Source organism: Amborella trichopoda, chromosome 3 (assembly GCF_054954075.1).
Source record: "Amborella trichopoda isolate Santa Cruz 75 chromosome 3, AtrichopodaSantaCruz75HAP2 v2.0, whole genome shotgun sequence".
Classification (NCBI taxonomy): Eukaryota; Viridiplantae; Streptophyta; class Magnoliopsida; order Amborellales; family Amborellaceae; genus Amborella; species Amborella trichopoda.
Window position 1 is genome coordinate 4,764,500 of NC_142338.1, and position 27,162 is coordinate 4,791,661.

The 27,162-nt window shown below is 34.2% G+C and overlaps 1 protein-coding gene across 7 annotated transcripts; it reads right to left on the reverse strand.

The window, feature by feature from the left end:
• Positions 1-1,529: 1,529 nt before the first annotated feature.
• Positions 1,530-11,482, reverse strand: LOC18439887 (2-oxoglutarate (2OG) and Fe(II)-dependent oxygenase superfamily protein). Of its 7 annotated transcripts, none has more exons than XR_016052800.1 (8): positions 10,993-11,477; positions 6,217-6,390; positions 6,026-6,118; positions 5,872-5,940; positions 3,872-4,098; positions 3,429-3,635; positions 2,386-2,511; positions 1,530-2,040 (listed from the first exon to the last, which is right to left on the reverse strand). XR_016052800.1 is itself a non-coding variant. In XM_088862994.1 (8 exons), exons 4-8 carry the CDS (start codon positions 6,062-6,064, stop codon positions 1,879-1,881), a joined length of 603 nt encoding a protein of 200 aa, XP_088719120.1. In that variant the 5' UTR covers positions 6,065-6,118; positions 6,263-6,390; positions 7,504-7,584; positions 10,993-11,105; the 3' UTR covers positions 1,530-1,878. The 7 variants fall into 7 exon arrangements, 6 of the variants coding, with proteins under 6 accessions (XP_088719120.1, XP_088719118.1, XP_006850105.1 ...); XM_088862994.1 differs by lacking the exon at positions 3,872-4,098 and adding an exon at positions 7,504-7,584 and having other exon boundaries at positions 6,263-6,390; positions 10,993-11,105; XM_088862992.1 differs by lacking the exon at positions 3,872-4,098 and adding an exon at positions 7,504-7,584 and having other exon boundaries at positions 10,993-11,105.
• Positions 11,483-27,162: the final 15,680 nt, after the last annotated feature.

The following is a 27,162-nucleotide window of genomic DNA, read 5'->3' on the forward strand; positions in this document are numbered from 1 at the left end:
TATGCGAGAGAGAGAGCTTTGGTGAATTGCATCGAAGAGAGAGTGTAGAAATTTCTATTTTTTTATTGGAAAAATTACAAATAATCCTCGATACTAGATTTTTTATGCAAGTTATCCCCAACCAAAACTTTTTTCTCATTTTTTAATGTCAAAATATATTTTCTTAGTAAATACCCCCTACTCAAAAATAAAAAATAAAAAAAAAATCTAAACTACCCTGTCTTACTTTTACCCATGCCTCTCTCCTCTTTCCCACATAAAGATGGTCGGACGTATTCTTAGGGCGATCCAGCAATGTAATGTTGGTCCAATAAATAACAATAGCGGTCCGGCACCGATAAAGAATGATATGGCGATAGACCCATACAATCTGGTACTGCTAAAGAGCAGTCCAACAATAGGCTCATGTGATCCGACAACAAGCCCATGCGGTCTAGCAACAAGACCCAAAGTGCGGTCCAACAATGCCAAATAGCGGTCCAACACTTTGTTTAGTTTAATAGGGTCCGGCAATGTCAAAGAGAGGTCTGGCAGCCCATGTAAGCCCACGTGAATGTCCGGCCAAAATTAAAATTTTATGTACAAAAAAAGGTATTTTCGTAAAAAAAATGTGCTCCTTTTTACTTGGGGGTATTTGCTAGAAATGTATATTTTGAGAGAAAAAGTGAGAAAAAAAATTTGGTTGGGAGTAACTTGCATAGAAAGTCTAGTCTTGAGGGTTATTTGTAATTTCCCTCCCCGTTTTGTTTTCTTTTTGTTTTTTTTTTTTTTTTTTTGATGTCTAAGAGGTGTGGTGTGTATTAAGGTACAACTTTAAACAATCAAATTAAGGCACGCATCCAAATTTTATTATAAATATAATTTTGATGTAAAAATTTTATAGGATGGTTCGAGAATATAATTTGATCTCTCATTATAAAAAAGAAAATTGTTTGGTGCGTCCAAGCCCGCATAGGTTACTATACGGGCTTGGAGATATAAACCATCCACGTAAATAATAGTCCTCTAAAGAAAAGGTAAAATCAACGTACACATTTTCTCCAAAAAATATCATTTCTAGTTTTTAAAATTTAATTATTTTTTGAGATTCATAATATCCATGTTGATGATTATACATTCCCTAAAAATTAGGATCAGATTTTATTTAAAAAATTAATTATTAAGAGGCCCACATTTCTACATATGAATCCATGGACTCATAGAAACTGTATCCTTATAAAATTTTAAATTTAAAAAATAGTTCAAATCAAGTAGATCTATAAACACTTAAAAATCTTGAAAATGAACGGTCCAAATAATATGTGTTGCAAGATACAATATTTTTAGAATTCAATTATTTTTTTCTTTTTATATTCATACATCTCGTTGTTTTCAAGATGATCAATTTGAGAGTTTTCCAACATCAAAACAATTTTGTCAGACGGATTTTTGATGTGCACCTTAATTCAACAGGTTAAAGGTTATAACCTCATATAAACTTCTTCAAGTAATTCATTGTCAAGAAAAGAAACATAGGGAGTCTCTCTCTCTTTGGTGAATGCATTTAAGAGAGCATTGGTGAATTAAACAATTCATGTTCAAGAAAAGAAACATAGGGCTCTCTCTCACTCTCTCTCTTTCAAGCTGCGATACATGAATCGGAACATGTTACTGCAGTTGAATCTGGACCACTAAGCCCACACACAGATCCAAACAAAAACCTCAAAACAGGCGAGCGTTATCCCTTCTCCAAACCAGATTATTTACACATGACCATTATATCCCAATTCTGAGCCTCCAAAGCATCATGTTTCGAGAAAACAAAGCATTTCTTTATTTCAACCACGCTTTTGGATTACAATGTTGAGACCGTTGATAGTTGTACAAGCCCCTTTTTTGTTAAGAGACCTCCTGTTTCTTCTTCCCCTTGAGATTAATTGCTGAAAGCTCCAGTTCAACAAACTCACCAGCACACATGGCCGGATACTTAGACGAAGATGGCAACTCCGCAAAGTGGCCTAATGGCTTCAACATGGCATCAGAAGCAATATGTGCAAATAGCTGCTCAACTCACAAAATGATAACGTATTAGGAAAACATTAAATATGTCAAAACAGTTGCTTCCCCCTCTCCCAGAAAAGGAAATAAGAAAAGGCCACGTTAAAACGGAGTAATCATTAGGAAAGTAGTAAGATTTGAAATAGTTGCCACCTAAAACAAAAGAAAAGAAAAACAGAAACCCAAAAAAGAAAAGGAAACGAAGAGCATCTATGTAACAAAAAGAGAGAAATCGAAAAGGAAACCATTTGTATAAGAGGAAAAAGAGGAGAATTGTTATATTAAATGAGAGAATCTATAAAGCAATCAGTACATACAGTTGGAGAAAAGCAAGAAATATTCACTCACAGTGGATGACACACGCCAAAGGCTCTGGTTTTTCAGGCGTGCAGATTCAATTGCAGCAATTGTTTGCTTGGTCACCACAACCTCGTGCATGCCTGCTGTGCACTCTCCTGCTGTGAGCCACTCGAGCTGCAGCAATATTATACAGAAAACCAGTCTCATGGAAAAATTGCCAAAACATGCCTTAGTGTAGTGAAAATGAGTTGTGCAAGAGCAGTGAAGGTAGAAGCTGTTTATACTATCCATTCAACTATTAAAAACTAATGCGAACATATTAGGTTAATAGAAAAGTAGATATCTTGTTTTCTATTGATGAAAAATATTAGATTTTAATGGACAGACTTCATTGAAAAGGAAAAAGCTCCCAAGAACCAGGAACATAAAACTTAAGTCAATGGTCGTGCGTTTCAAGTTCATGCACAGTGGAGGCCATCTATAGATGGGACATGTTTTTGTTTTTGGTAGTTGAGCAGTACATATCAAACTTCAGACGTAGTATTGTCAACATCAACAGCTAAACAGTCAAGCCCAAGCACGATTCCTTGTGCTTTTCGATATTCCATTTTTCACTTCTCCAAAAACTTCTAAACATCTGATGATTCGAGTGTTTTCTAAAAGGTGGCCGTTTCTTTTCTAAAACGTAAGACCTAATAGAATAATAGAGGTTGAATTTGTAGGAGATCTAGAAATAAAGACCTATTTGTGTGGCACAGATTATCAGCAGAGCTGTATACTCATTAACATGTGTGAATGCACACCCATGTGTACATGCATGCACACACACCACTCTGTATTGGTCAGAAACTTCATGATCATCGAGTGAGGGCTCAGTTTTGTGTTTTTTGAGCTATTGCACCTATGTCTAGTTCCCTCCTCTAAATCACGCTTACATTCCTAAAAAGAAACAAAATTTCATTTCCTTTCTTTATTTAAACGCTAGCAGTAAGAGTGGTCGCCTCAAAAACTGCAAAAGTGTAGTAGTCATTTCTTTAAAGACGGGAGTGTTCATTTCTCAGAACATCAAAAGCGTGTGATAGAAATATTACCTCTTTCCCTGCCTGGAATATAAGGCATCCAACAGGAACTTTCACCTCAACTTTGCGGCCATTTCTCAGCCAAATATTCAAACCAGGGAATCGACTCCGGCCATGGATGGTTAAAAAGTTGAGGTCATAATGGTATCCAGCGAACACCATTCCTTCATCACCATAACGTCCAAGATCACTTCCTGTTGGAGCAAGCAGATGAGGTCCCTGATAGAATAAGATAATTATTGGTTAAAATCATATATTTTAAGGTAAAGGAAGGTGAACTATAACCCAAAAAGAGCAGGGTATATGTTCCTGCTAGTAGAAAGGGTACTCCAGGGCATCCACTATCTGTTCCTGCTACTAGAAAGGAAAAATTAATGCTTTTGGCTTCCCCTGGGACATTCACCCACAAAATTTAACTCCCAAATGCATGTCATCAAGAACAGATGGTGGCTTACTTTCTAATGTACTCCACTGGACTACCATATGCTTTTCCATGAGGTAAATTGTAGCAATGAATTGGATGGATGATCCAGATCATGTCAATGGCCAACTTGGGAGATCTGTTGAAGGAAAAATGACCCATGTAAAATGCATTCCATGGGTCATTGATTCCAGAAAGTTGCCTTTATCCACCCCCCTCAGGAAAATGAATGATGCTTCTATTGTCCAGATGAGCAAGATGCTGAGTATCAGAAAGTAGCATAGTGTTAGGAACTGATATAAGTCTTATCTCAAGTTTGAGTGATGATTGGATTTGGACTCAAGCAGAAGTTGCATGAAATGGTCCACTACTCCCACCTCTTTCTTATTGGGATCAAAATGCCCCTGCTTTGTCCTTAACTATTTTTTCTTTCAAACACTAACACTTTAACATTGATAAATGAAAACAAATATAGCCTCTTCATGCCTTTGTACCAATTACAAATCCTTTAGTACCAATGCCATGCATGCAGAGAGATGTATGTTATATTTTTTGTGGATATGTATACAGATATGCCTTTCTATTGGCAAGATCAACCAAGAGTTTTTTTGGGGCATACAGCAAAAAGAGATATTGGTTCTGGTATTATGAATGCAAACACCCAACTATTTCTAATCAAACTAGAATTGCTGTATGTGCAAGTCTCACACGGGCAGGAATCATTGACTAATAACAGAATGCTTTAAGATAAAACAAGCACAGAAAAAGAATGCCCTCATGATACTGAAAATCCCCTGGAGGAGGAGGCCTGCTAGAATCAGGCATCTGGTTCACAAGTCAATTGTGCTCATAGCTTTATAATAGAATTATGTCATTTTCTGATTATTTAATGAAGTCAAATGATCCTAGTCAACAGAATGGCGGACCTGTTAAGAGGTTGAGTTGGTTCAAGTGGAAGGCTAAAAAAGGATAAGGTAGGCCCAAAAGGACATGTTTGAAAGCAGTGAGAAAATATATAGAGACTTATGACCTCACTAAGGGTGTGACCCTTGATAGGGCTGAATGGCGGACTAAGATTCGTGCAGCCAATCCCAAATAGTTGGGAAAAGGCTCTGATGATGATGATGAGATGCCTCTAATCAATAACTTGTTCCATTCAAATAATCAAATTTACCTCCATATGTGTGGTTCCATCATTAAAAGTGGATTGAGGCATCTTAAGTGGAGGGCAATTTACAAACTAGTGATATGGGAGAAGTCCCATTATCTGAAGGGCATGTAAGGAGCTCAATGCTATAGTATTCCACTGCATATGCAAGATTTAACGTTCTACAAGCTGACAGTAGAAAACATTTAATGCAACGTGTGGCATTCACTACATCAGATAAAGTAATAAGGTTCACACCACCTTAAGCTCAAGTTTAAAAACATTAAATTCTTAACCAGTCAGCATAATTCCACACACACTGACATAAACATATACAATTTGAAAGTATCCTCTTCATATAACATGTATTAATCAACCAAAACAATCAATTTAAACTAGATAAGAAACACACACATATAAAGTTACCATATCTTGCAATATACAAGAAATTAAAGCCCCAGAACAATTACTGAATGCTTATTGAATGTTTCTAAATGTTGGCTCTGTTGATGTCATCTTGGTCATACTTGATATTGTCATACCTCTATTCTACATGTTTTCTGATATTTGTCATATTTTTTAGTTTTATTTTTTCTATTTTCATTTTTCTTTCTTTTGCCCAACATAGAATATCAGCCATATGAAAGAAGAGATATTAGGCATCTCGAAGAGAGTAAAAAGTGGGTTGCCGTGGAAAGCACAGATGAAGTAAAAGATGGATAGGATTGATACTTTCAAATGAGTAACCCAAAACATAAGCTGATATCTACTGGTTCAAACCAGCAAGTGCAACAACGGGCACAAATCCAGTACTCCTAATCCTAAGAACATTTATTTTTTGAATATTGCAAAATCCTAAGAACAATAAAACCAAGAATACCAGTTACCCGAATCATAAGAGAAGTAAATGCATCCTTAGGCAGCCCAAAACCAATAGCTGTCATTTCTGCAACAACCTGTTAAAGAATATTTTTGGAAGACAGTCAAGAGATCAATCAACAAACCATAGTATCCAGTCTCTAAGAAAAGAAAGTTTCTAACCTCGATCGCAGATATCATTTTGGAACCCCAAGAATCCATTGTATCCTTCCACTCTGGAAAACCTTCTGGTATAACAGGTTCAGAATTTAATTCCTACATGGGAAAAGGCCAGCAGTTGGCGATCAAAGCATATGTAATAAAAAATAAATGTACAAGATCCAAACAAGTAACATATAAGATCATATTGAAACCTGAAAATGAGTGCTAGGTGGCCGTGGGCCCACCCTCCACATGTACCTCCACTTAGGGTCTGGTCCCATAGGAATGGAAGGTCGGAACTCCTCTGGCATCATATTTATCATATTTTGTAGTTCTTCATCCACAAAACTACGAGGAACCTCAACTCCTTCTGGAGTCACACCAACCTGTTTTGACATCGGATATTTTCATAATCAATACCACAATCCAATCTAGCATCATTTCCAAAATCATCAACCACGAATATGAAAAATGCCATATGGATATGCATTTTCCAATCTCATTATGCTCTGTTCCAATTAAAGTTAAAATGATTGGTAATAAACTCAACATAACTTGCCTTTTTTTTTATAAATAACAGTAGGTGGAAAGGTAACATCAAATTGCATAAGGAGGGAAATGAAAGGGCACCCTCAGAATCCCCTTTTCCTTTTGCCTTCAACCGATAATTTGGGAATGAATGTGAATGATGAGAAGTAAGGTTGAGTATGACACCACAAAAGAAAAAGGCACAAAGATTTTTGAACTGTTGCTGTTTACATTATGAAGGTGACCAAGGTGAACGTACATTTGTTCTATACATGCATTATTCTATTCAAAGTAGTATTAACTAGGGCAACCGATGAAGATTTTAAACTTATGATTTCATTCTTTTTGTTTTTGTTTTGGGTAGGAAGCTTATGATTTCATTCATGCCGTTATAATTGCTGTTATAAGTTTAGCTTTTCAATAACAATCCAGGCATTATTCTGCATATAAATTTTAATTATGAAGTTAACTGGCCAACAATCTGAATGCACTCAATCAGGGACAAGTATTTCATGTCTCAAGACCCTTTATAAGTTTCCTTCTGAAGTCTAGTGAAGCAAAGCATTAAGCGAATGCCCTCTAGGCAGAGGTGGTCAGGGTGGCAACTACCACAACATGATGTCTAGAATTCATTCAAAAAAGTAAAATACAATAAAATAAAACAATGCTGAAAAAGTAAAATACAATAAAATAAAACAAAGCATTGGATTTTCAATCTGATGCTTCAAATGGCCACAGATATTGGCTATTAACTAATGGAGCTCACAACCACATGTAAGCATATGTGGGATTTTACCAATCCCAAAATTCTCGCGGTATTTTTTGTTTTGTGGGTCAAGGTGTGGCAAACTTCCAACACAAGAGATTCATGTATCCAACAATTATGAGTTTCTTTTCTTTTTATAAAGATAAAATAATGTAAAGGTTACATCGAGTTCCATGAGAGGGGAAATGAAAGAAACTAACATAACCTGCTTTACCCTCTTGCCATTAGTGGATAATTTGATTGTTTGACAAGTCACTCTTACAGTGAATCATGATGCTCAAGGACCCTATACATTCAAAACGATTATATCAAAATCATAAGACACACCATTTGGACATGCATATCAAGAAGGTAGATACTGTATTTGATCAAATAGGATAGAATGGCTGATATCTGTGTCTTCTTTGGCATCTATAGAAAAGAATAAATTCCTGAGACTTTCAAGTTCAACCAAATCAAAAGAAACAGCAACTATTGCCTTGCCATAAATACATAGTACAAAAGTTATATGTCACTTTTTTGTTGCCTGGAAGTCTGGAACCAATAATAGTGGACCTGAGTAATGTCAATTTGACCTCGCTATCCAGCGCAAGTTCACTTCACTGTAGGAACATACTGCAATGAAGCCCTTCAGTTTCTTCTTCAAATATATATTAAAGAATATTTTGGATACATTTAAATGACCTAAAAACAATGAAAGAAATTTATTTCATATAGCCTGCCAAATTTGTTACTGGCAGATGCTAACGGTAGTGCTTTACTACGACTTGACTTGGTCCCTGTGCCCACCTATCTGTTTCTCAGTTTTTGCACACTCACATACATAGACATAAAGTTGATGTTCAATGAAATAGGATAATCAAAATTTCCTCCTACTAAGTACATGTGGTAGCTGCTCTGGAAACAATAACGTTGAAAAACATACAGCCACTCAAGCAAGTGAATGAAAATTTTGGTGTTCAAAGCCCCAACGTGTACAAGTTTGTGAAGCTCCAAATTTCTGTTGCCTGTCGAGCAAATCCTACTCAGCTGGGTCATGGAACATGCTACCAAGTACCAAGTTTTGAATTCATGGGCAAAGGACATCTCTACCAGCCTAGAGTGAATCACAATCATGGAATCCTTTTACAAATGGGGTGAACCCAAGAGAAACCAAAATAATTGTAGCCTCAGATGTGTCTATGAGATGAGACAATAAAACAAAAGAAATACCCATCAGAGCTAAACACCACATATAGCAATTCTTTTTTGAGAAGTAAATTGTTCGATATAACTTGAGCAGGGCAAACGAGCAATTTGTCGAAAGTTGGTCAAAACTATAAAGTGGCACAAAAAATGATATGGGGCCTGAACTGTTTCTGCAGCATTTGAAACTTTCTCAAGGTCTCTTGTATATGGAAGCAGCATTGCAAGTTTGAAGAGAAATTTCAATCCCTCCAATTCACATTTGAGATCTAGCTAACATTTTGAGATCAAATTCTAGCCTCTTAATGCATGTGAGGCTTGATCTACCAACCCAAAAGTCTCCAATCTTTCATTAATCGAAACCCATCCACAAATCACAACGAATGTCAAAGATGAAGCATCTCAATAGGAGGCAATTTGGGCCTGCATCTCATACATTGGCTTTGGTGCAAACTGTGTTTTGCCCTTTGCCAAATAAATTTCAGCACTTATCAATGGGGTGGCCAACAATGAGAACCATAAGAGTCTCACCCCTTTTACTAGAGAACAAAAATCCACGTGATTAACGATAGACTTCTTTTCCATAGGAGAAGGTGCAAAGTCAGTGCCTTTAACCTTTCCTCCTAGTTCATTATACCAGTACGAATTGTGGCATGTGGTGCACAACTATTACAAAAAAAATGAACATTAGAATATTCACTTTTCAGTTTAAATCCAGCAAACAACAGAATAGCGTTTTGTTTCTCTAGGATAAAGAAGACTCCTTGCACCATCCACAAGTATACCTTCCAACTACAACTAAATAGGAGGAGGAATTTCCTCAAGTAGACCATTTGAAGTCGGATGAGTTTCAAACTTTCTGCAAAGGCACTTTAATGTTCCTTCAGGGATTTAAACTAACATCATATGGGGTAATTGCAAAGAGCAGCCATCAGAAAAATCAATATAGCCTGACATTTTTCAGAATTTTACACAAGTGGCAAGCTGGTGGAGCATTATCAATATAAATATCTTCAAGTGCCTCCACGCCATATAGCAATTTACATAAAGAGGTGTTATAGAACTACAATTGTTTTGACACTACATGGTTATCTGTTACTTTTGAAGAAGCATTTGGCACACAAGCACATTTTTAAATTCATGGAAAAGAAAAGGAAAATAAACTGCACATTGCCTAAAGAAGCCCATGCATGTTTGATGCACACACTCACACCCACACAAGCACATTTTTAAATTTATACATGATAGCGATTGCCAAAATTAACAAAATGAACCCATGAAAAAGGGAATAGAACATATTATTTTGGAAAAGATTTCTCACATATGGAAATGCACCAAAGTGATCTTGCAAATAGCACTTCGTAAAAGAAAAAAGGAAGCCTCAAAATTAATTGCCAGGATATATATTACTTCACGAAGTAACCAAATACTGATAGTTTGTGTTGACCTATAGGAATCTTAAATTTCAAAACTACAAAGACCATTATATTAATCATATTGCAGTAATAAGTTTGGAAGTATGTGGAATTTAAGGAATGATTCAGTCATCTATGGCAAATGAAGAAATAATGTACAATCTTAACCTCTTTCTTTGCAAAAATCTGCAAATTTTGAAGGCACTCTAAAAATAAAAATTAGGTGGTTTGGTCGTTTATTGATGTCCTATGCAGCTACAATCATTCATGTAAAATTTCAGATAATGACTTTTCTTCATTTTGCATAACTTCGATAACTGATAGTTATGAATGAATAACAATTACAACAAGATCAGCTTAAACATAAAAGGCCAAAGGGCATGCCAAGGCTATTGATAGCAGGATCAGCCAAAATGGCTATCTAGAACAATTTCTTTCCCTTAAAGGAGCAAAGATTATTATCACATGAAAGTAAGAAATTATTTATTCTAATGAAAATTACCAAGTTACTCAACACTCAACCGAATGAACAGACTGTCTAGAATGAAATTTCTAGTCTAAGAAAGAAAAAGAAAAAGAAAAAGAAGACCACCCAAATTCAAATAACGGCAAAATGCAAACAAATCCCAGACAAAACTCCCGAATCAACATCAAAATAAAAAATAAAACATAGAAAACAAGAAAATAGAAAGAAGCGTTATACAAACTCAAGGTTTTTCCTATTACTCAGCTATAACTGAATCGTGATCTGTGTAGAATCACATCAAAACTAAAATGGGCCCATAAAAACTCCATTGAACAGTTAAAGTTGCGTCTAGATGGGCCTAGAAAAATCTAACCCAAATGAAAAATGCATTTGAAATGGGTTTAAAAATATATAACCCAATTACAAACAACGTCCAAAATGGGCCTAGAGAAATAAATTCCAATTATAGAAACATCTACCCCACAAAAAACGTCATAAAAAATGTGCCCAGAAAAATCTATCATTTAAAATAAGAAACTCATTGAAATGGTAAGCGCCGTCCAAAATGCGCACAGAAAAATCTAACATTTTAAATAAGAAGCCTATTGAAAGGGAAACAAAAGAGAACCTGGTAATGCAAATGGGGCCTCTCTTGCTGCCTCTTAAACTCATCAGATTTCTCAAAATACTTCTCCATCATGTCGAGAAATCGATCATTGTCCTCTGCTGAGCATCTCGGATCCTTAATCAGAAGTGCCCCAGTGTCCCTAAGAGTTTCACTAACCACTGAGCAGAGGTCTCTAAGTTCAGGGCCCAGATCGTCCAAACCAAGGGGCGTTTTTGGAGCCCCATCGGCGATAAATTTAGCTGAGCATTCTAAGTATGGCCCCAGATCTATCACAGGAAGCTCCATTTATCTGAAAGAAAGCCTCAATTGGAGGTGTCAAAGATGGCGTTCCTCTCTTGTTAAAAGGCCATCGGCGGGAATAAAAGGATGCTTACGCCCACTTCCAACTCACGTCACCATCGGGTCCACTCAAAACGACAAAACTCTTCTCCCTGTCCAAATTATTCTCTTGAGGGTGCAGTTTGTATAGAGCCGAGGCTCTAAACCAATGGTTTAAAAAACGGATCGGTGACCCGGATCGGGCTTCCAAAAAACCTATCCGGATCAACGAATCGGCGATTCGGATCGAGAATCGGGTGAATCGGTAAGAATAAAGCTTAAAAAAAATTCGAAAAAATTATTAAAATTCATTATAAATATTATTTTTTAGGAATTCAATAAAAAATGAGGGTACTCCATTAAGAATTTTCATGTTTTTTAATGAATATGCGAATATTGATATGTTCTTTCCCTGCATGAACCGCCATTCAGCATTTAATTTACAGTATTTCGTGCTCATCCCTACACTGTTGCTGTTGGGACTCGATATGTGAATAATATGGCTGGGATAGGGTGGCCTCAGAATCATCATCTCTCTCATTTTCTCTTTGAATAATATGGATTAAAAAAAAAAATAACAAATTTTCAAAAAAATCGATCATGGATTAAAAAAAAAATCACAAATTTTCAAAAAATTCTATCATGGATTACAAAAAAAAATTCGATCATGGATTAAAAAAAAAAAAATCACAAATTTTCAAAAAATTCAATCATGGATTACATAAAATTCGATCGTGGATTACATAAAATTCGATCATGGATTACATAAAATTCGATCATGGATTACAAAAAAAAACAAACAAAAAAAAACAAAAAATTCAATCGTGGATTGCAAAAAAAGAAAAAAACAGTTCGATCATGGATTACAAAAAATTCAATCATGGATTACAAAAAACTCTATCATGGGTTACAAAAAAAGCAAAAAACAAAAAATTCAATCATGGATTACAAAACAAAAAACAAACATTTCGATCATGGATTACAAAAAAAAAACAAACATTTCGATCATGTATTACAAAACATTCTATCATGGATTACAAAAAATTCTATCATGGGTTACAAAAACAAAAACAAAACAAAAAAATCGATCATGGATTACAAGAAAAGAAAACAAACATTTCGATCATTGATTACAAAAAATTCTATTATGGGTTACAAAAAACCAAAAAATTCGATCATGGATTACAAAAAAACAAAAACAATTCGATCATGGATTACAAAAAAATCGATCAAGTATTACAAAAAAATCTATCATGGATTACAAACAAAAAAAAAAAAAACTGTACGGACTTGCCGATTCCGTACAGTGAATCGGCGATTCACTGTACAGAATCGTCCGGTTCTCTCTAGAACCGGACGATTTCCGATTTTTTAGGCGATCCGGTCCCCTTTTCACGATTCCCGAGTCGAACCAGACGAGTCAGCGTTTTTTAAAACACTGCTCTAAACAATCAGCCCGCGTCGAGAAATACGGTTTCAATACTATAAAGTTTTGTGATAGCTTTAAAATATATTTTTGTATTTAGTTATAAAATTTGAAGCTTAAAAAATGGTATAAATCGAGGACATCTATAAAAACTTGGAAATCTTAAAAATTGACGGTAAAAAAATACGTTACAAGATGTATTATTTCCAAAAATTGAAATCCATTTTTTTCTCATGTTCATGCATCTTGATGTCTAGAAGATCAATTTCACGATATTTGACCATCAAAACAACCTCTTCCGGTGAAAATTATGAGGTAGGCTCTAATTTGATTATTTATAGTATGGGCTCTATATAAACTTTTTCCTTCTTTTTATTTATCTTGGAAAAGTCTACATATAAAGCGCAGGTTCTAAACAATTAAATTCGAGCCTACCTCAAAACTTTTATTAGAAGTGGTTGTTTTTTATGCTCAAATATCCTCAAATTGATCATCTCAACATCAATATGCATGGACATGAGAAAAAAATGGATTTCAAGTTTTGGAAATAGTGTATTTTGTAACGTATTTTTGGACCGTCTATTTTAAAGATTTTCAAGTTTTCATAGATATCATTGATATACACTATTTTTGAAGCTTTAAAATTTATAAATAAATATAAAAATATATTTTAAAGCTATCAAAACTATTTACAGTATTGAAACCACATTCCTCGATACTATTTGAAGGTAGGCTGTTATTGGATTGTTTAGAGCCTAGGCTCTATACGAAGCGCACCATTCTATGTTTGGGAAAAGTTTATATAGGGCCAAGGCTCTATAGTATCTATACAATCAAATTCGAGCCCTTCTCAAAAATTTCACAAGAAGAGGTTTTTTTTATGCTCAAATATCGTCAAATTGATCATCTCGACATCAAGATATATAAAGATGAGCAAAAAATGGATTTTAAATTTTAAAAATAGTGCATGTTGTAGCACATTTATGGACCATCAATTTTCAAGATTCTCAAAATTTTATAGAACGGCTCGATTTACACTATGTTTAAAAAATATTTTAAAGGCTACTACAAGCCCGGCCCTCTCTCGTTTGTAAGAGCCTAAGGCCCACCCCTCTCTCTTTCCCATCTCACATCTCCCTCTCTCTTTTGCATCCTACACTTACTCTTTATCTACCCCTTCCACATTATCTCTCTCTAACCCATTCATTCTTCAATCTCTCTCCTTGATCAATCGAGAGAGGGAAAGGGGTATATTTGTCAGATGTTTTTTTTGGAATATAAGTTAAAAGTGGGAATAGAATAAAAAAATATGGTTAAAATGGTAATTCAGATTGTACATATATAATGGAGGGGGTGTGCGCGGTTCAAACTGGTTTGTCCCAATCATCTTGGCCAAAACGTGTATGCGGCACTTATATCCAGTGCATGTATAAACCCCGTTTGTTTTTATGGATCTATGTTTTTAAAATGAAATGGATGGTCTAGATAATTTGTTATCATTATTTTACTAATGATATGTGAACATTTATTTTTTTTACAATCATAGTGTTCAAGTCGATATTACCGGTGTAAAGGTTTTCTAGTACTTGACTTACAATTTTCGATGGGTTATGAGGTTAGGATATACTTATTTTCATTTAATTAGAAGAGGTTGTTTTGATGCTCAAATATCTTCAAATTGATCATCTCGACATCAATATGCATGGACATGAGAAAAAAAATGGATTTCAATTTTCGAAAATAGTGTATTTTGTAGCACATTTTTGGACCGTCAATTTTCAAGATTTTTAAGTTTTTATATATCTATCGATCTATACTATTTTTTAAGCTTTAAACATTATAAATAAAAATGAAAATATATTTTAAGGCTATCACAAAGATTTTCAATATTAAAACCATATTTTTCAATACTATTTGAAGGTAGGCTCTAATTTGATTGTTTAGAGCCTGGGCTCTATACAAACCGCACCCTAAATAAAATAGCTTTAAATATTAATTATGTAATAAAGTATGTAAGTTTGGCGGCATTGTAAATGTCTCGTATATAAAATTGTTCCCAAAAGCTTGTTTGTAAAATGACTTGTATGTAAAATTAGTTTATAGCGAAAAAATGGGAGAACTTATCCACATGGAAGACTGTACACATTGAAAACTAAGACCATGAAAGCATCACACGCGATGACAAGCCAGTCACCTTCACCTTGACGACGTGTATGCATGCGTCAAAGCGGTTTGGGCCAGCTAACGTGGCAAATAACGGAAGAAACAACATAGCAAGCAGAAAACCCTAATGCCCAATAAAATAAAATAAAATAAATGCTAAACAAGCTATTGAGGGTTGAAACTGAAAAAGAAAAAAGATATTTGAAGTTCGAAGTTACTCTAATTTTTCAACTTCTAAAGCTCGTAGTCAGCTATAAGTTTGAATCCGTCTTGAGATTCCATCGATTCTCTATGCAATTATCCAGTTTTTTCTCGATATCAGCTGCAAAAATGGAGCTTTTATCAAAGATTTGATATTTAACTGTTAATATTTTCATTCAAAGTTAATTGCATTTTGGGATTTTTAATTGGACTTTAATGAATTTTAGAAAAGGATTGGCTTTGGGCCTTTCCTACGCAGCTAAAGTGGACCGCAAAGAAGCCCTCTTTTTTGGAGGGCCCGAGCATGAGATACCATTTTCGAAGAGCTAGAATTCTAATATTGTGTCCGATACTCTTAAAGTCATCAACATTTTTTGATACTTAGATACCCTCGAATTATAATATATATTTTATTAATAGTTAAAAAAACAATAAACCCATTATATGGGTGATGTCACATACCGTTAAAAAACAATTAACCTGTTATGTGGGTGATGTCACACACCATGTCAGGCATGTCATTGTCTACAGTTGTTAATAAATGCTTTCGTTTATATTAGGAATTTTCACTATACCTTTGACTAATTACTTAAAATACCCGTCGACAAAGAGTTACTATATTATACGATAAGGGTACCTAAGTGTCAAAAATATGGAGGACTTTAAGGTTATACACTGCAAGTGGTGTAGCGTAACAAAATAATTTGAAAATTTAGGTGTGTATTCTTCTCATCAAGGAGCACCTGTATATATATTGAATATGCTGAAATTAGCCCACTAGCTCATATGAACATATGAACCCAACGACCTTATATTGAATCTGGGCCGATTTGACTCTCATTTCGTATTTAAATTTTAATTTTAATTTTCTTTTATATAAATCCAAATAATTTGAAGTTTTAGGTGTGTATTCTTCTCATCAAGGAGCACCTAATACAAATATTTTAAAAATAAGTCACAAAAAATAAATATACCAAAATACCCCCAAAATGTTTCAGGGGTATTTTGATCAATTTATTTCTTGCAAATTATTTTTTCGATATTTTTATTAGATTATCTTATTTTTGAATAATACACACTTAAAATTTCAAATTATTTATATTCGTAGACAAAATTCAAATTCAAATACAAAATGAGATTGTGATCGTCAGAACGACCCATATTCAATCTAAACTATTGGGCTCATATGAACACATATGTTCTTATAATGGGCCAATCTCAACACACACACACACACACACACATATAGGGAAGGGTTGTCGTTAGCCTACTAGCTAACAACTACAGCCAATGACCCAGATTGAATATGGGACTGATCCAATGGTCATGATTGTATTTTATATTTGAATTTCAATTTTTTCTATAAATCTAAATTACTTGAATTTTTTAGTGTCTATTATTTAAAAATATAAAAACTATAATGAAAATATAAAAAAATAATATGCAAAAAATAAATTGATCAGATTACATTTGAAACGCTTCGACTATTTTGGTCAGTTTATATTTTGTGAATTATTTATTTAATATTTTTTATTATGTGTGTATTGATGAGAAGAGTAAATGTCTAAAATTTTGAGTTCAATTTTTAGAAAAATAAAAATAAAAATTCAAATATCAAATGATGTCATATCCATCAGATTAGGCCATATTCAGTTTGGGCTGTTGGCTAACATTGTTGTTGTTAACCCCACTAGCCTGCGGGCTAAATTTCAAGTGATTTAGATTGTAGAAAAAAGATTAAAATTCAATTACGAAATACAACCGTGACCATTGGATTGTCCTAGCAGCACTCTGGGCCATTAGGCATATGCTGTTCCATTAGCCCATGCGATGACAAGAGCTTTTTCTTATATATATATATAGATAGAAATAATAAACAATCAAATTAGAGCCTACCTTAAAATGGTGTCGAGAAATGCGGTTTCAATACTGGAAATCTTTGTGATAGCCTTAAAATATATTTTCATCTTTATTTATAAAGTTTAAAGCTTCAAAACAGTAGATCTATGAAACTTAAAAATCTTAAAAATTGACGGTCCAAAAATGCCTTACAAAATACACTATTTTCAAAATTTGAAATCTATTTTTTTTTCTGATGTTGATGTACCTTGATGTCAAGATGATCAATTTGAGGATATTTGACATCAAAACAACCTCTTTTAAAAAATTTTGATCTAAACTCTAATTTGATTGTTTAGAGCCTTGGCTCTATATAAACTTTTCCATATATATATATATATATATATATATATATATATATATATATATATATATTACATTATTAAACCACCAGAGCTAAGCTGTTGACACGTATCGTTAAAAAAAAAAAAAAAATTCCTAACGCTATATATGAGAGATGCCTATCGTAAAAATAACAAAGAACACTAACGATATACATACGAGAGATGCCTAAGAAAAGAGATAGAGATGGAAAGAAAGTTGTACGCACCTATTTTACAAAGAGAGAAGAAAGTTCAAAGTTTTAGCAAAAAATTTAGGAGAGAGGTTTTTGGAAGAGAATTTCAGAGATAGAGAAGGAAATTTTACGAAGAGAAAAGGCAGAGAGATTTGAGAGAACTAGATGTCTATCATTATTCTATTCTACTCCTCTAAATCTACCATATTTATCTAAATAGTAGGAAAGATCAGATCTTCCTTTTTTTTTTTGTTCAATACAAATTTGAAAATCAAAGTTATAGGAAATATAATTTTTGGAGAAAGATATAATTAGTCATAAAGAGAGTATAAAATAAATTGATTCATTTTATTTAAAATGGATTGTATACAATGAGAATATTTGCTTTTAGTACTGGGAGATCAAAATTACTTACAACCATAGTTTAGGTGTTTCATAAAGTTCGAAAAAATTTCTTTTGAACTTTGAGCTTGGTCAATGAAATACATGCAGCCACCCAATTTCACATCCAATAGTCAAGATTAATTGTGACTACCTTGTACAAAAAGTAAATGATATCATTATATACTTTCCCATTTGAAAACAAATTATAAGAAAGATAATCTTTAGAGATAGGATTTGGCTTCTTAGGCCTCTCTCCTAGCACGCACTGATTTTAGGAGATTTCATTTGTAAACTTTAAAGCATCTAAGAGATTAATATGGGAAATAGATAGTAGAAGACCTCTAAATATTGAAAATCTTCTTATTTATTTTGGGTGTGGTTTCTATAAGGACCTCCAAATTTTATCATAACATGTAATTTTGGTGTAAAAAATTATTAACATTATCTCAAAATCAATTTTCATATCTAATTATAAAATCTTAAACTCCAAAAATAGTTAAAATCGATTAGATCTATAAATATATGAAATCTTGAAAATGGACTGTCTAGATAATGTGTTGCAAGATGCACTATTTCTGGGATTCAAAGCGTTTTTTTTTTTTCCATATTCATACATCTAGTTGTCGAGATGATCAGTTAGAGGGTTTTTCAACATTGAAACAACATTTTCTGATGGATTTTTGAGGTGCATATGTGATTCTACATTTTAAGGTTGCAACCTCATATAAACTTTTTCAATTTATTTTATAGGTATCATCTGCTTTTTCTTCAAGAGTTTTTAGGAAGTTTCAACTAAGACATAGGTAAGGGATTTTTAGCGGACTTATTTTAGGAGATTCCGTATGTGAGATTTAGAAGTTTAAGAATTAATATAGGAAAATAGAAAAATGACTTTGAGTTAGTCGAAATTTTTTGCTACATCGTTATCATGACATACAGAAAATAGTTGGGGTGAAGCTCGGATGATGATGATTTACTTAGTGAAATATTTATATGAAAAATTGTTTCATACCGGCGGGACTGCATTTCTACATATGCGGTCCATAAAATGTAAAGCATCCATATTAAAAATGAATGCAAGCAGGTGTTCCATTTAAAAACAATGAAAAGTAACTGTCCAAATGTTTTTTATTAGAATGATTATTTTTAGTTTTTAAAATTTATTTATTTTTTCATATTTACAATCTCTACGTTAGAGATTACATGTCCTTAAAAATTAAATCTTAAAATTCATCTAAAAAATAGATTTACTGAGAGGCCCACATTTCTACGTATGCAGCTTGGCCAAGGCCGCATTGAAAGCGGGTTGGTGATTTTGGATCTTTTGAAAGTCTGCCGAGTAATGCAACTGCACGCAACAAGATAAATTGTGTTTAATGAATATATACCTAGATTAACTCTTTGAGTAAATCCAATAGCGCATAACAAGATAGGTTATATTTCATCTATCTAAAGAGCTAATCTAATTGCGCATAACAAGATGGATTATATTTCATCTATCTGTCTTCTTATGGGTTCTCTGGTTTAATTTCCTGTGTGTTCTGAAGATATTTAGTATTAATTCTTTTAAGTACAAAAAAGAAAAATGGGGAGGAGAAAACAAGTGATTTACCGGCTAAAAGAGATACAGAGCAGGAGTTTACAGGGCAGATGGATGGTTTGAGAGATCTAGAAAGAAAAGGAAGCAAGAGGATGATGTTGAGAGATCTAGAAAGATAAAAAACACAAAACAAAAGGCTTCCTCTCTCTCAATGCAAGAACGATTGGGCACTGTATGTTCTCTTTTTGATGCTCTCCCGGATGAGCTAGTCGAGAAGATCCTTTTGTTCTTACCTGTGAAGAGCGTCCTCACATTGAAAAGAGTTTCTCAGTCCTGGAATAGATTTGTCTCCTCCCGTTCCTTTGCTGAATCCTATTATATCTCTTCTTCGGAGCAGCCATCACAGCCTCAGGCTCTTGTTCTCTCAAGAATGGTGGAGAGAGGTATGACTATTCAAGAAGGGAATAGTATAGTATGGTATGATTATTCAAGAAGGGTAGATAAGAACTATGATTATTTGATGGCTGTCTATGCAAATCATCGCCGTTGTCGCATAGAAATACGCCCATCAAAGCTTAGAGCAAGGAGGGAATTATCAGAGAGGGCGAAAACTGAACCTGTGCTCACCATCGACACCAAAAAATATGAATTTGTGTCCGAGAAGTTGGTCGAGAGCCATGGCATTCTCTGCTGCCTAACCGCATCCAGCAGTGTACATGGCCCAAGGCATTCCTTGTCCATTGTTAACCCCTGCACTGGCCAATACACCGCCCTCCATCCCCTTCCACCCTACCGTGAAGGTAATGTGCAGGACATTGGGTTTTATTTCGACCCTCAAAGTTGCACTTTCATGATATGTGCCCACAAGGTGAAGGGCCATATTTATGAAAATCTCCATGCATACATGCTGTTTGACTCGACGACGGGAGAGTGGAGGAGGCCTCGGAGCTCCGCACCCTTGTGCGGGAGTCGATTATTAAGGAGGGGATCAGTCACTCTTGGCCATACCTACTATTCACTGCGTTTGGCTTGTAGAATCCTACTCGAAAACCATACATCACTGGTCGAGGATGGACATTTATTGGCTTTTGATATGGAGAGAGAGGAATCCCAATCCCACTAGGGCCCCTGCCCCTCCAGTATGGACTCTTTAGGTGGGACAATTGCGTTTGCCTATGCAGATACAATGTGACTACAGTAGAGTTGTGGGCTCTGAAAAAAGAGAAGAAGTGGGAAATTGCTCAGCTTAGATCTCCTTAAGCAGCAGTATTGGGATAACTTAATTCCATGGTTCCTGTATGGGGAGGTCCTTATCATGAAAATGACGATTGAACGGAGCAACGAGTGGAAATTCTTGAGATATGATATGAGGAGAGGAAAGCTAAATTATTTATCTGGACAACCAACAGGGGATTGTGTGCCCTACAGACCTTCCCTCTTTTCTTGGAAGTGCCAGCCCAAAAAACAGCATTTACTGCAGATTTTAAACTTCAGCAGAGGAGGGGTACAAGGGCATGGTGATAGGAAGAGGAGGATAAAGTGAAAAGGGGTGGCAAAAATGTTTCACAATGCTTGGGAGGTAGGAGAAGTATGTTTCCCAAAGTGCTTGAAATTTGTTTTACTTTAAAATTTGTTTATGCTATTTAATTTAATTTTGTTTTTTCTTTAATGCCTGAGAAGTTGGATGAAGCATGTCTCTCAAGTTGGGCTATGGTTTTGAGATGGCATTCTATGATATTTAAGAGGTGGCTTTGGGATGGGATGATACACATGCCATCCTATATGATAAAAAGGAGATAGTGCCTTATGCACGAAGAAGTGAATTAATGTGATTTTCTGTGTTTTCCTTTCCTTCAATAGCAATGGATTTTATTTTATTTTTCCTTTTGTGATGACGGTTTTCTTTGTATCCCTTCCTTCTATAACAAATATCATTTGTTTCTTTTCTGTTTTTTGGGGTAAGTAGAACGTGATCTGGGTTAACTCACTTGGTATTGTATTTTTGTTTTGGAAAAATATCTCATGTTATTTCAAAATAATGACAAGCTCAGAAAAGGTGCTTTCTCTCTTTTATATATATATATATATATATATATATATAAGTATTGAGTTATTCATCCCATATCACAGGGCTAGAAGAAGAAACCTTGTTACCCTGTTTTAAATAGGAAAGAAACCTTGTTTAAATCTGGGAACATACTCTCTTACTTGTGCTCTATGAACCAAAGGAAGAGGTTGCCCACAAATGCCACCGTATCTCTTGTTTAACTATATTGACATTCTTTTCACTTGTGTTTTAAGAAACAAATGGAGAGAATGCATATATAGAGCACGCAGAACGTGTGAATGTGATAGTGTACGACAACTCAAGGCCGTTTGATGCCGCACTTTGCATTTTTTATATTGAAGAACTCCTTACCTAAGCATGTTTGTGGGTTTGGCTCATGGCTCGACTAACTTTTTGCTGCTACTTAAAATCCTTTCTAATTTTTTGCTACTACTAAAACTACTTATGGTGCGGTTTGTATAGAGCCGAGGCTCTAAACAATCGAAATAAAGCGCACCCTTCAAATAGTGTTGAGAAATGTGGTTGCTATGCTAGAAATATTTGTGCTAGCCTTAAAATATATTTTCGCCTTTAATTTTGATCGAGCCGATGTATGAAAACTTGAAAATCTTGAAAATTGACTTTCCAAATATGTGTTACAAGATGCACTATTTCTAAAACTTGAAATCCAATTTTCTCTCGTGTCCATGCATCTTGATGTTGAGATGATCAATTTGAAGATATTTAGGCATCAAAACAACATCTTCTAGTAACATTTTTGAGGTGGGCTCTACTTGATTGTTTAGAACCTCGGCTCTAAATTTGATTGATGTCCTTGGGTTTTAATTTCTATTTTATCAAAACCCGTATTTTAATGCCCGATTGATCAGGCGAACTGGCCTTTGCGATTGATTCTCCCAAGTGAGTATCGGTCAATAAAAAATTGAAAAAATAGAAATGTAACTAATACAAAATGGTGGGACCGGCTATCCGAAACCTGTTCGGTTACCACCGATTCTTGATTTGGGTCGGACGATTCCGAAACCTGTTCGGTTACCACCAATTCCTTGTTCGGTTACCACCAATTCCTGATTTGGGTCGGAAGATTCCTATCGAGATGGCCCGATTTTTTAACACTGATGAAAACATTCTATCCTCTTGGACGAGCATTTCTTGCATCACTCCATAGTACTGTTACGACTCCAAATTTTTTAATATAATCTCTTCAACCGAGTGAACAACATTAACCAACAAAAAAATAAGTGCCTAATAAAAATACCATCCTATAATTGACCAGAGACAAACAATTTTGGAAGGTCGAATTTAAGTGTTTTGAGAATCAAAATTGTAGTTTTCTTTTTCTTTTTTTTTTTATGCTTTTTTTTAAAGATCTCCAGACAAAGATTCTAAAAATAATTGAGAAACAGAAAGGCCGCCTTGAGTTGAGTTCCCAACTTAACATTAAAACTATTAAACCTTCCACCGAATCCATTTTAAAAAAGACAATTGATATTCTTTATCAAGGGAGTCAAGACTATATAACCACCACCTTTGTGGCTCGGATACCATGTAGAGAATGACGGATGCCACAACACCAGAACAATCCGCTTCTCAATTAGTGTGACAATGCCACATTAGCCCAAGACTCACGTGCAAATAGAAAGAAGAAGAAGAACCAAGATGAAATAGAAGAAAAACTTCATTAAAGAAAAACATGGGGCACAAAAAGGCTCTACAATATCAATACACATGATTAACCTTAACACATGTGACCCAATTTTCTCACCACATACCTCTCTTTAAGTAGATATTTTTATAACTATGTTTCCTACAATAACTACCCACTTGCAATAATAACTACTAACTTACAACAATAACTACTAACCTCCTAGTAGTTTCATAACTTCCTACTACACAAACTTACATGTACAACCTCACTACATCGCTCATAATAAAATAACATAAAAGCTAATATGGCTTTTAGAAAATACACTTTAACAAATTTAACGGTCCCTATATTTTTTGAATGCATCAATATTTTCTGCCGACAAGTTCCCACAAGTTCCCATAAGTCTTAGCCAACAAGGAAGAGCAACTCAATGCCAAAACCATTCATCATTCCACCCGAATTCATAACTTCCTACTACACAAATTTACAAGTACAACCTCACTACATCACTCATAATAAAGGGCAATGATCTGATGCAACAGTTGTATCATAGTATAATGCAGTCACACTTCTAAAAAACAATGTTTTTGACATTTGTATAACCCCAATTTTTACACACACATTTTCTTCATCCTCATAATCAATCTTATGGCAAAAAAAATTCAATTTGCACCCTAGATATGGTCAAAATTAGTACCCTCCAACAATGAATCTCGACCATCTATTTGGTGAATTTCAAGATCTAGGCTTTGACAAATTCAAAATCACTTTTTCCTTTTTTAGCATTATTAATCTAATGATGATAACACTTTATAAAAATTTTGGAAATAAAAAAATCCTTCCTAGGCCTATATCTAACCATCTCACTAAAATGGACGGCTTTATTAATTGGACTAGAAAAACACTTTCTAGGGCTTTTTTTCTAAATTTTCTTTTTGTGATTGTTCTTTAGAATGAAAAGAGTATACATCCAAAAATTTGTGTCGAACAAATGTCTCTAACATGGTTTTTTAATGTAGTTGCATTATATTATGATACAACCGTAGCATGAAATCATTGCCCCATAATAAAAGAACATAAAAACTAATATAGTTTTCTAGAAAATGCACTTTAGCAATTTTAACAGTATTTAGGCCTTGACATGACACTGATTACTTCCTACCTTCAATCTAGAGGGGGAGGCATCATTTTGACTTTTTATAAAACTTAGCATCAACATAAGGGAAAAGATTATGAGGCCCCTAATCAATCAAATTAAGGCACACCTCTAAAATTGACTAAGAGAGGTTGTTTTGATGCCCAAAAATCCTCAAATAGATCATCTCAACATCAAGATGCATGATCATGAAAAAAAAGGATTTCAAGACTTAGAAATAGTACATATTGTATATTTTCAAGCTAACCAAATGTTCATGGATCTGCGCAATTCATACTATTAGCCTTAAATTATATAATTAGATATGAAAATAAATTTTCAGACTATCGCAAAACTTTTCAATACTAAAATAACATCTTTCGATACTATTTCAATGTACGCCTTCCTTTGATTGGTTAGGGCCTCAGCCTCATACAAACCACAATCCCTGCATAATGAGAGTCTACGTGTCTAAAGGCCACGCATTCGTTGTTTCCCATTTCAACAATACTTGTGTAGGAACATTGCATAAGTGGCTGATATAACCCGGTTATCGTACTTACCCTAAAAAAAAAAAACGGTTATACTAGGGCCTCAGTCATTATAGAGAGGAGCGAGGTCTGGGTATGGGTCTAAGTTCAAGCTTAGGACACGGTGAATTCGGTATGGGTCCAAAACCCTGGATTCGAGCCGGATCTGGGTTGGGTATACATATATTTTTTCAAAAGTTTTTTTGTTAGGTTTTAGAACTGGTTTCGATTTAGATTCAAATCGGGTCGGGTCTGGATCCAATTTAACCGGACATGGGCTCGGAAGCGGTTCAACCGGCCTAACTGGTAAACCGGCTGATTCAACCGTTCTAACCGAACAAGTCCCTAGCAGTCAAAAATTTATTGAAAGAAATAAAAAATAAAATCTAATAAAATATGAAAAGTATACTTAAAGAATGATTATATAAAACACATCAAAATGAAGTTGAAAATTAATGAAAAAAAGATTTTAAATAATTGATTTGTACTTAGACGTATTTTTGAAATTTCCTAAAAAAGATGGAAAAATATAAAAGTAAATATTACTGACCAAGACAATTTCTAATTTTTTCCATAATAATAAAAAATATGTATTACAAAAATCCTTATTTTTGAGATTATATATATATTTTTGAAATTTTCTTTAAAATACGTAGCCAGTCATCAGAACTAGCTGAAACCCGTACCGGCCACTGGTTGGTTCCGATCTAACCAGGAGGTCACCGGTTAGATCGCCCTGTTTTTCTAACCTTGATTGAAATACATTAGAAAACTTGGATTGGGTTCGGAATTGCTGGATTTCTCTCATATTATCTATCTCATTGACTCCCTCTTATTGATCTCACTTGGGCCTCGGCCTGGGCCTCGGCCTGGGCCTCGGCCTCGGCCTGGGCCTGAGTAGCTCTGCCAAGTTCGAGGGAATTTAGCCGTTAGAACAAAATGTTAAAACGTTGTTAAAAATGATAAGAATAGGAAAACAAATAATAATAGAATTCATTAGAAGTTCAAAAATTATATAAAATGGATTATTGACAATTTTGATTTATATCTTGAAATATTTAGAAAAGAAAAAAGAGCATGTGAAGAGAAAACTTCCCAAATCATCATAAAACTATATAAATGATATAAAATGTCCTTCTAATTCATGTAATTAAGATTTTTAACAAAAAAAACGAAAAATAAGTATCTTTTGAAAGTCCCTTGACCGTAGTCTAAGGCCGAGTTACTTGGTTGAGTCCTAAACCACTAGTCAGGACAAAGCATTCGAGAGACAACCGTTGGGCGATATTATTGGAAGAATGAGCCCCATCCAAATTACATAGGACATCCAGTGCCTAGTATTTTTTTTTAATGAAAGACCAGTTTGGGCACCTTTTATAACTAATGTCTATAGACTCTAAACAGTCCACTTTCCTAAGTGTTAAAAAAATAAAGAGATAAAAACTTACCCAAGGATCGAATTAAATGAGCAATAAAAAAAGTTGTTTAGACATCCTAAGCCCAACACTCGAGAAACATGACATTTGTTCGGACACCAACCATGGTAAATTTAAGAATTAAGAAAATGAAAAAGTGGGGGTTGATCTTAGAAATTGAAAATATGTAAGACTATTATTAGAAACCTAAAAAAAATGGGAGTTTTTATAAAAGTTTTTTAATAGGACATTTTCTTCAGCTTTATTGGTAATGCGGTGATTATATTAAAATCTGGTTGTACATCTCCACCTCGCCCACCCAGCGCTAATTCTATGAGCGACATGTTCCTCAATCTCTCGATTTTTTTGAATTATCGATCCAAGATATCAAAGAAGCAATCTTTTTGGTATTTCTTGACTGCCAATCTTAACTTCTTCCTCATCATTACTCTTCTTATTATCTAACTTGTTTTATTTAAGTTACATTTCATTTAACTTTTACTTTGAAATTGGAAAAAGAGAGTAGTTCAAATAATTAGGACATACAAAACCTTATTTGTTAGGGCTTTAATGTAGTCAGAAAAATCTAGAGGCTATTATTGTTAAATCAACAAGAATTAAGGGCCCTTATCGCAAGATGGTTATAAAAACATATACCTATTAGGGAATGTAGTATATGTGCAATAAATTATTTAGCTAAAATATTTAATTTAAAATAAAAATATTATTTTATACTTTTAATTATTTTTTGTTTATCTTACATTATTCTTATAGATTTTTTAATATCTTATTAATTTATTCATATAATTCCTTGTCTTTTAATTATGTGATCTAATTCAATTATTTATTGATTGTTTCATGAAGTAGAAATCTATTAGGGGTCTTTTGGATTGTTTAAAAACGGTCACCCAAAACTATTTTCAAAC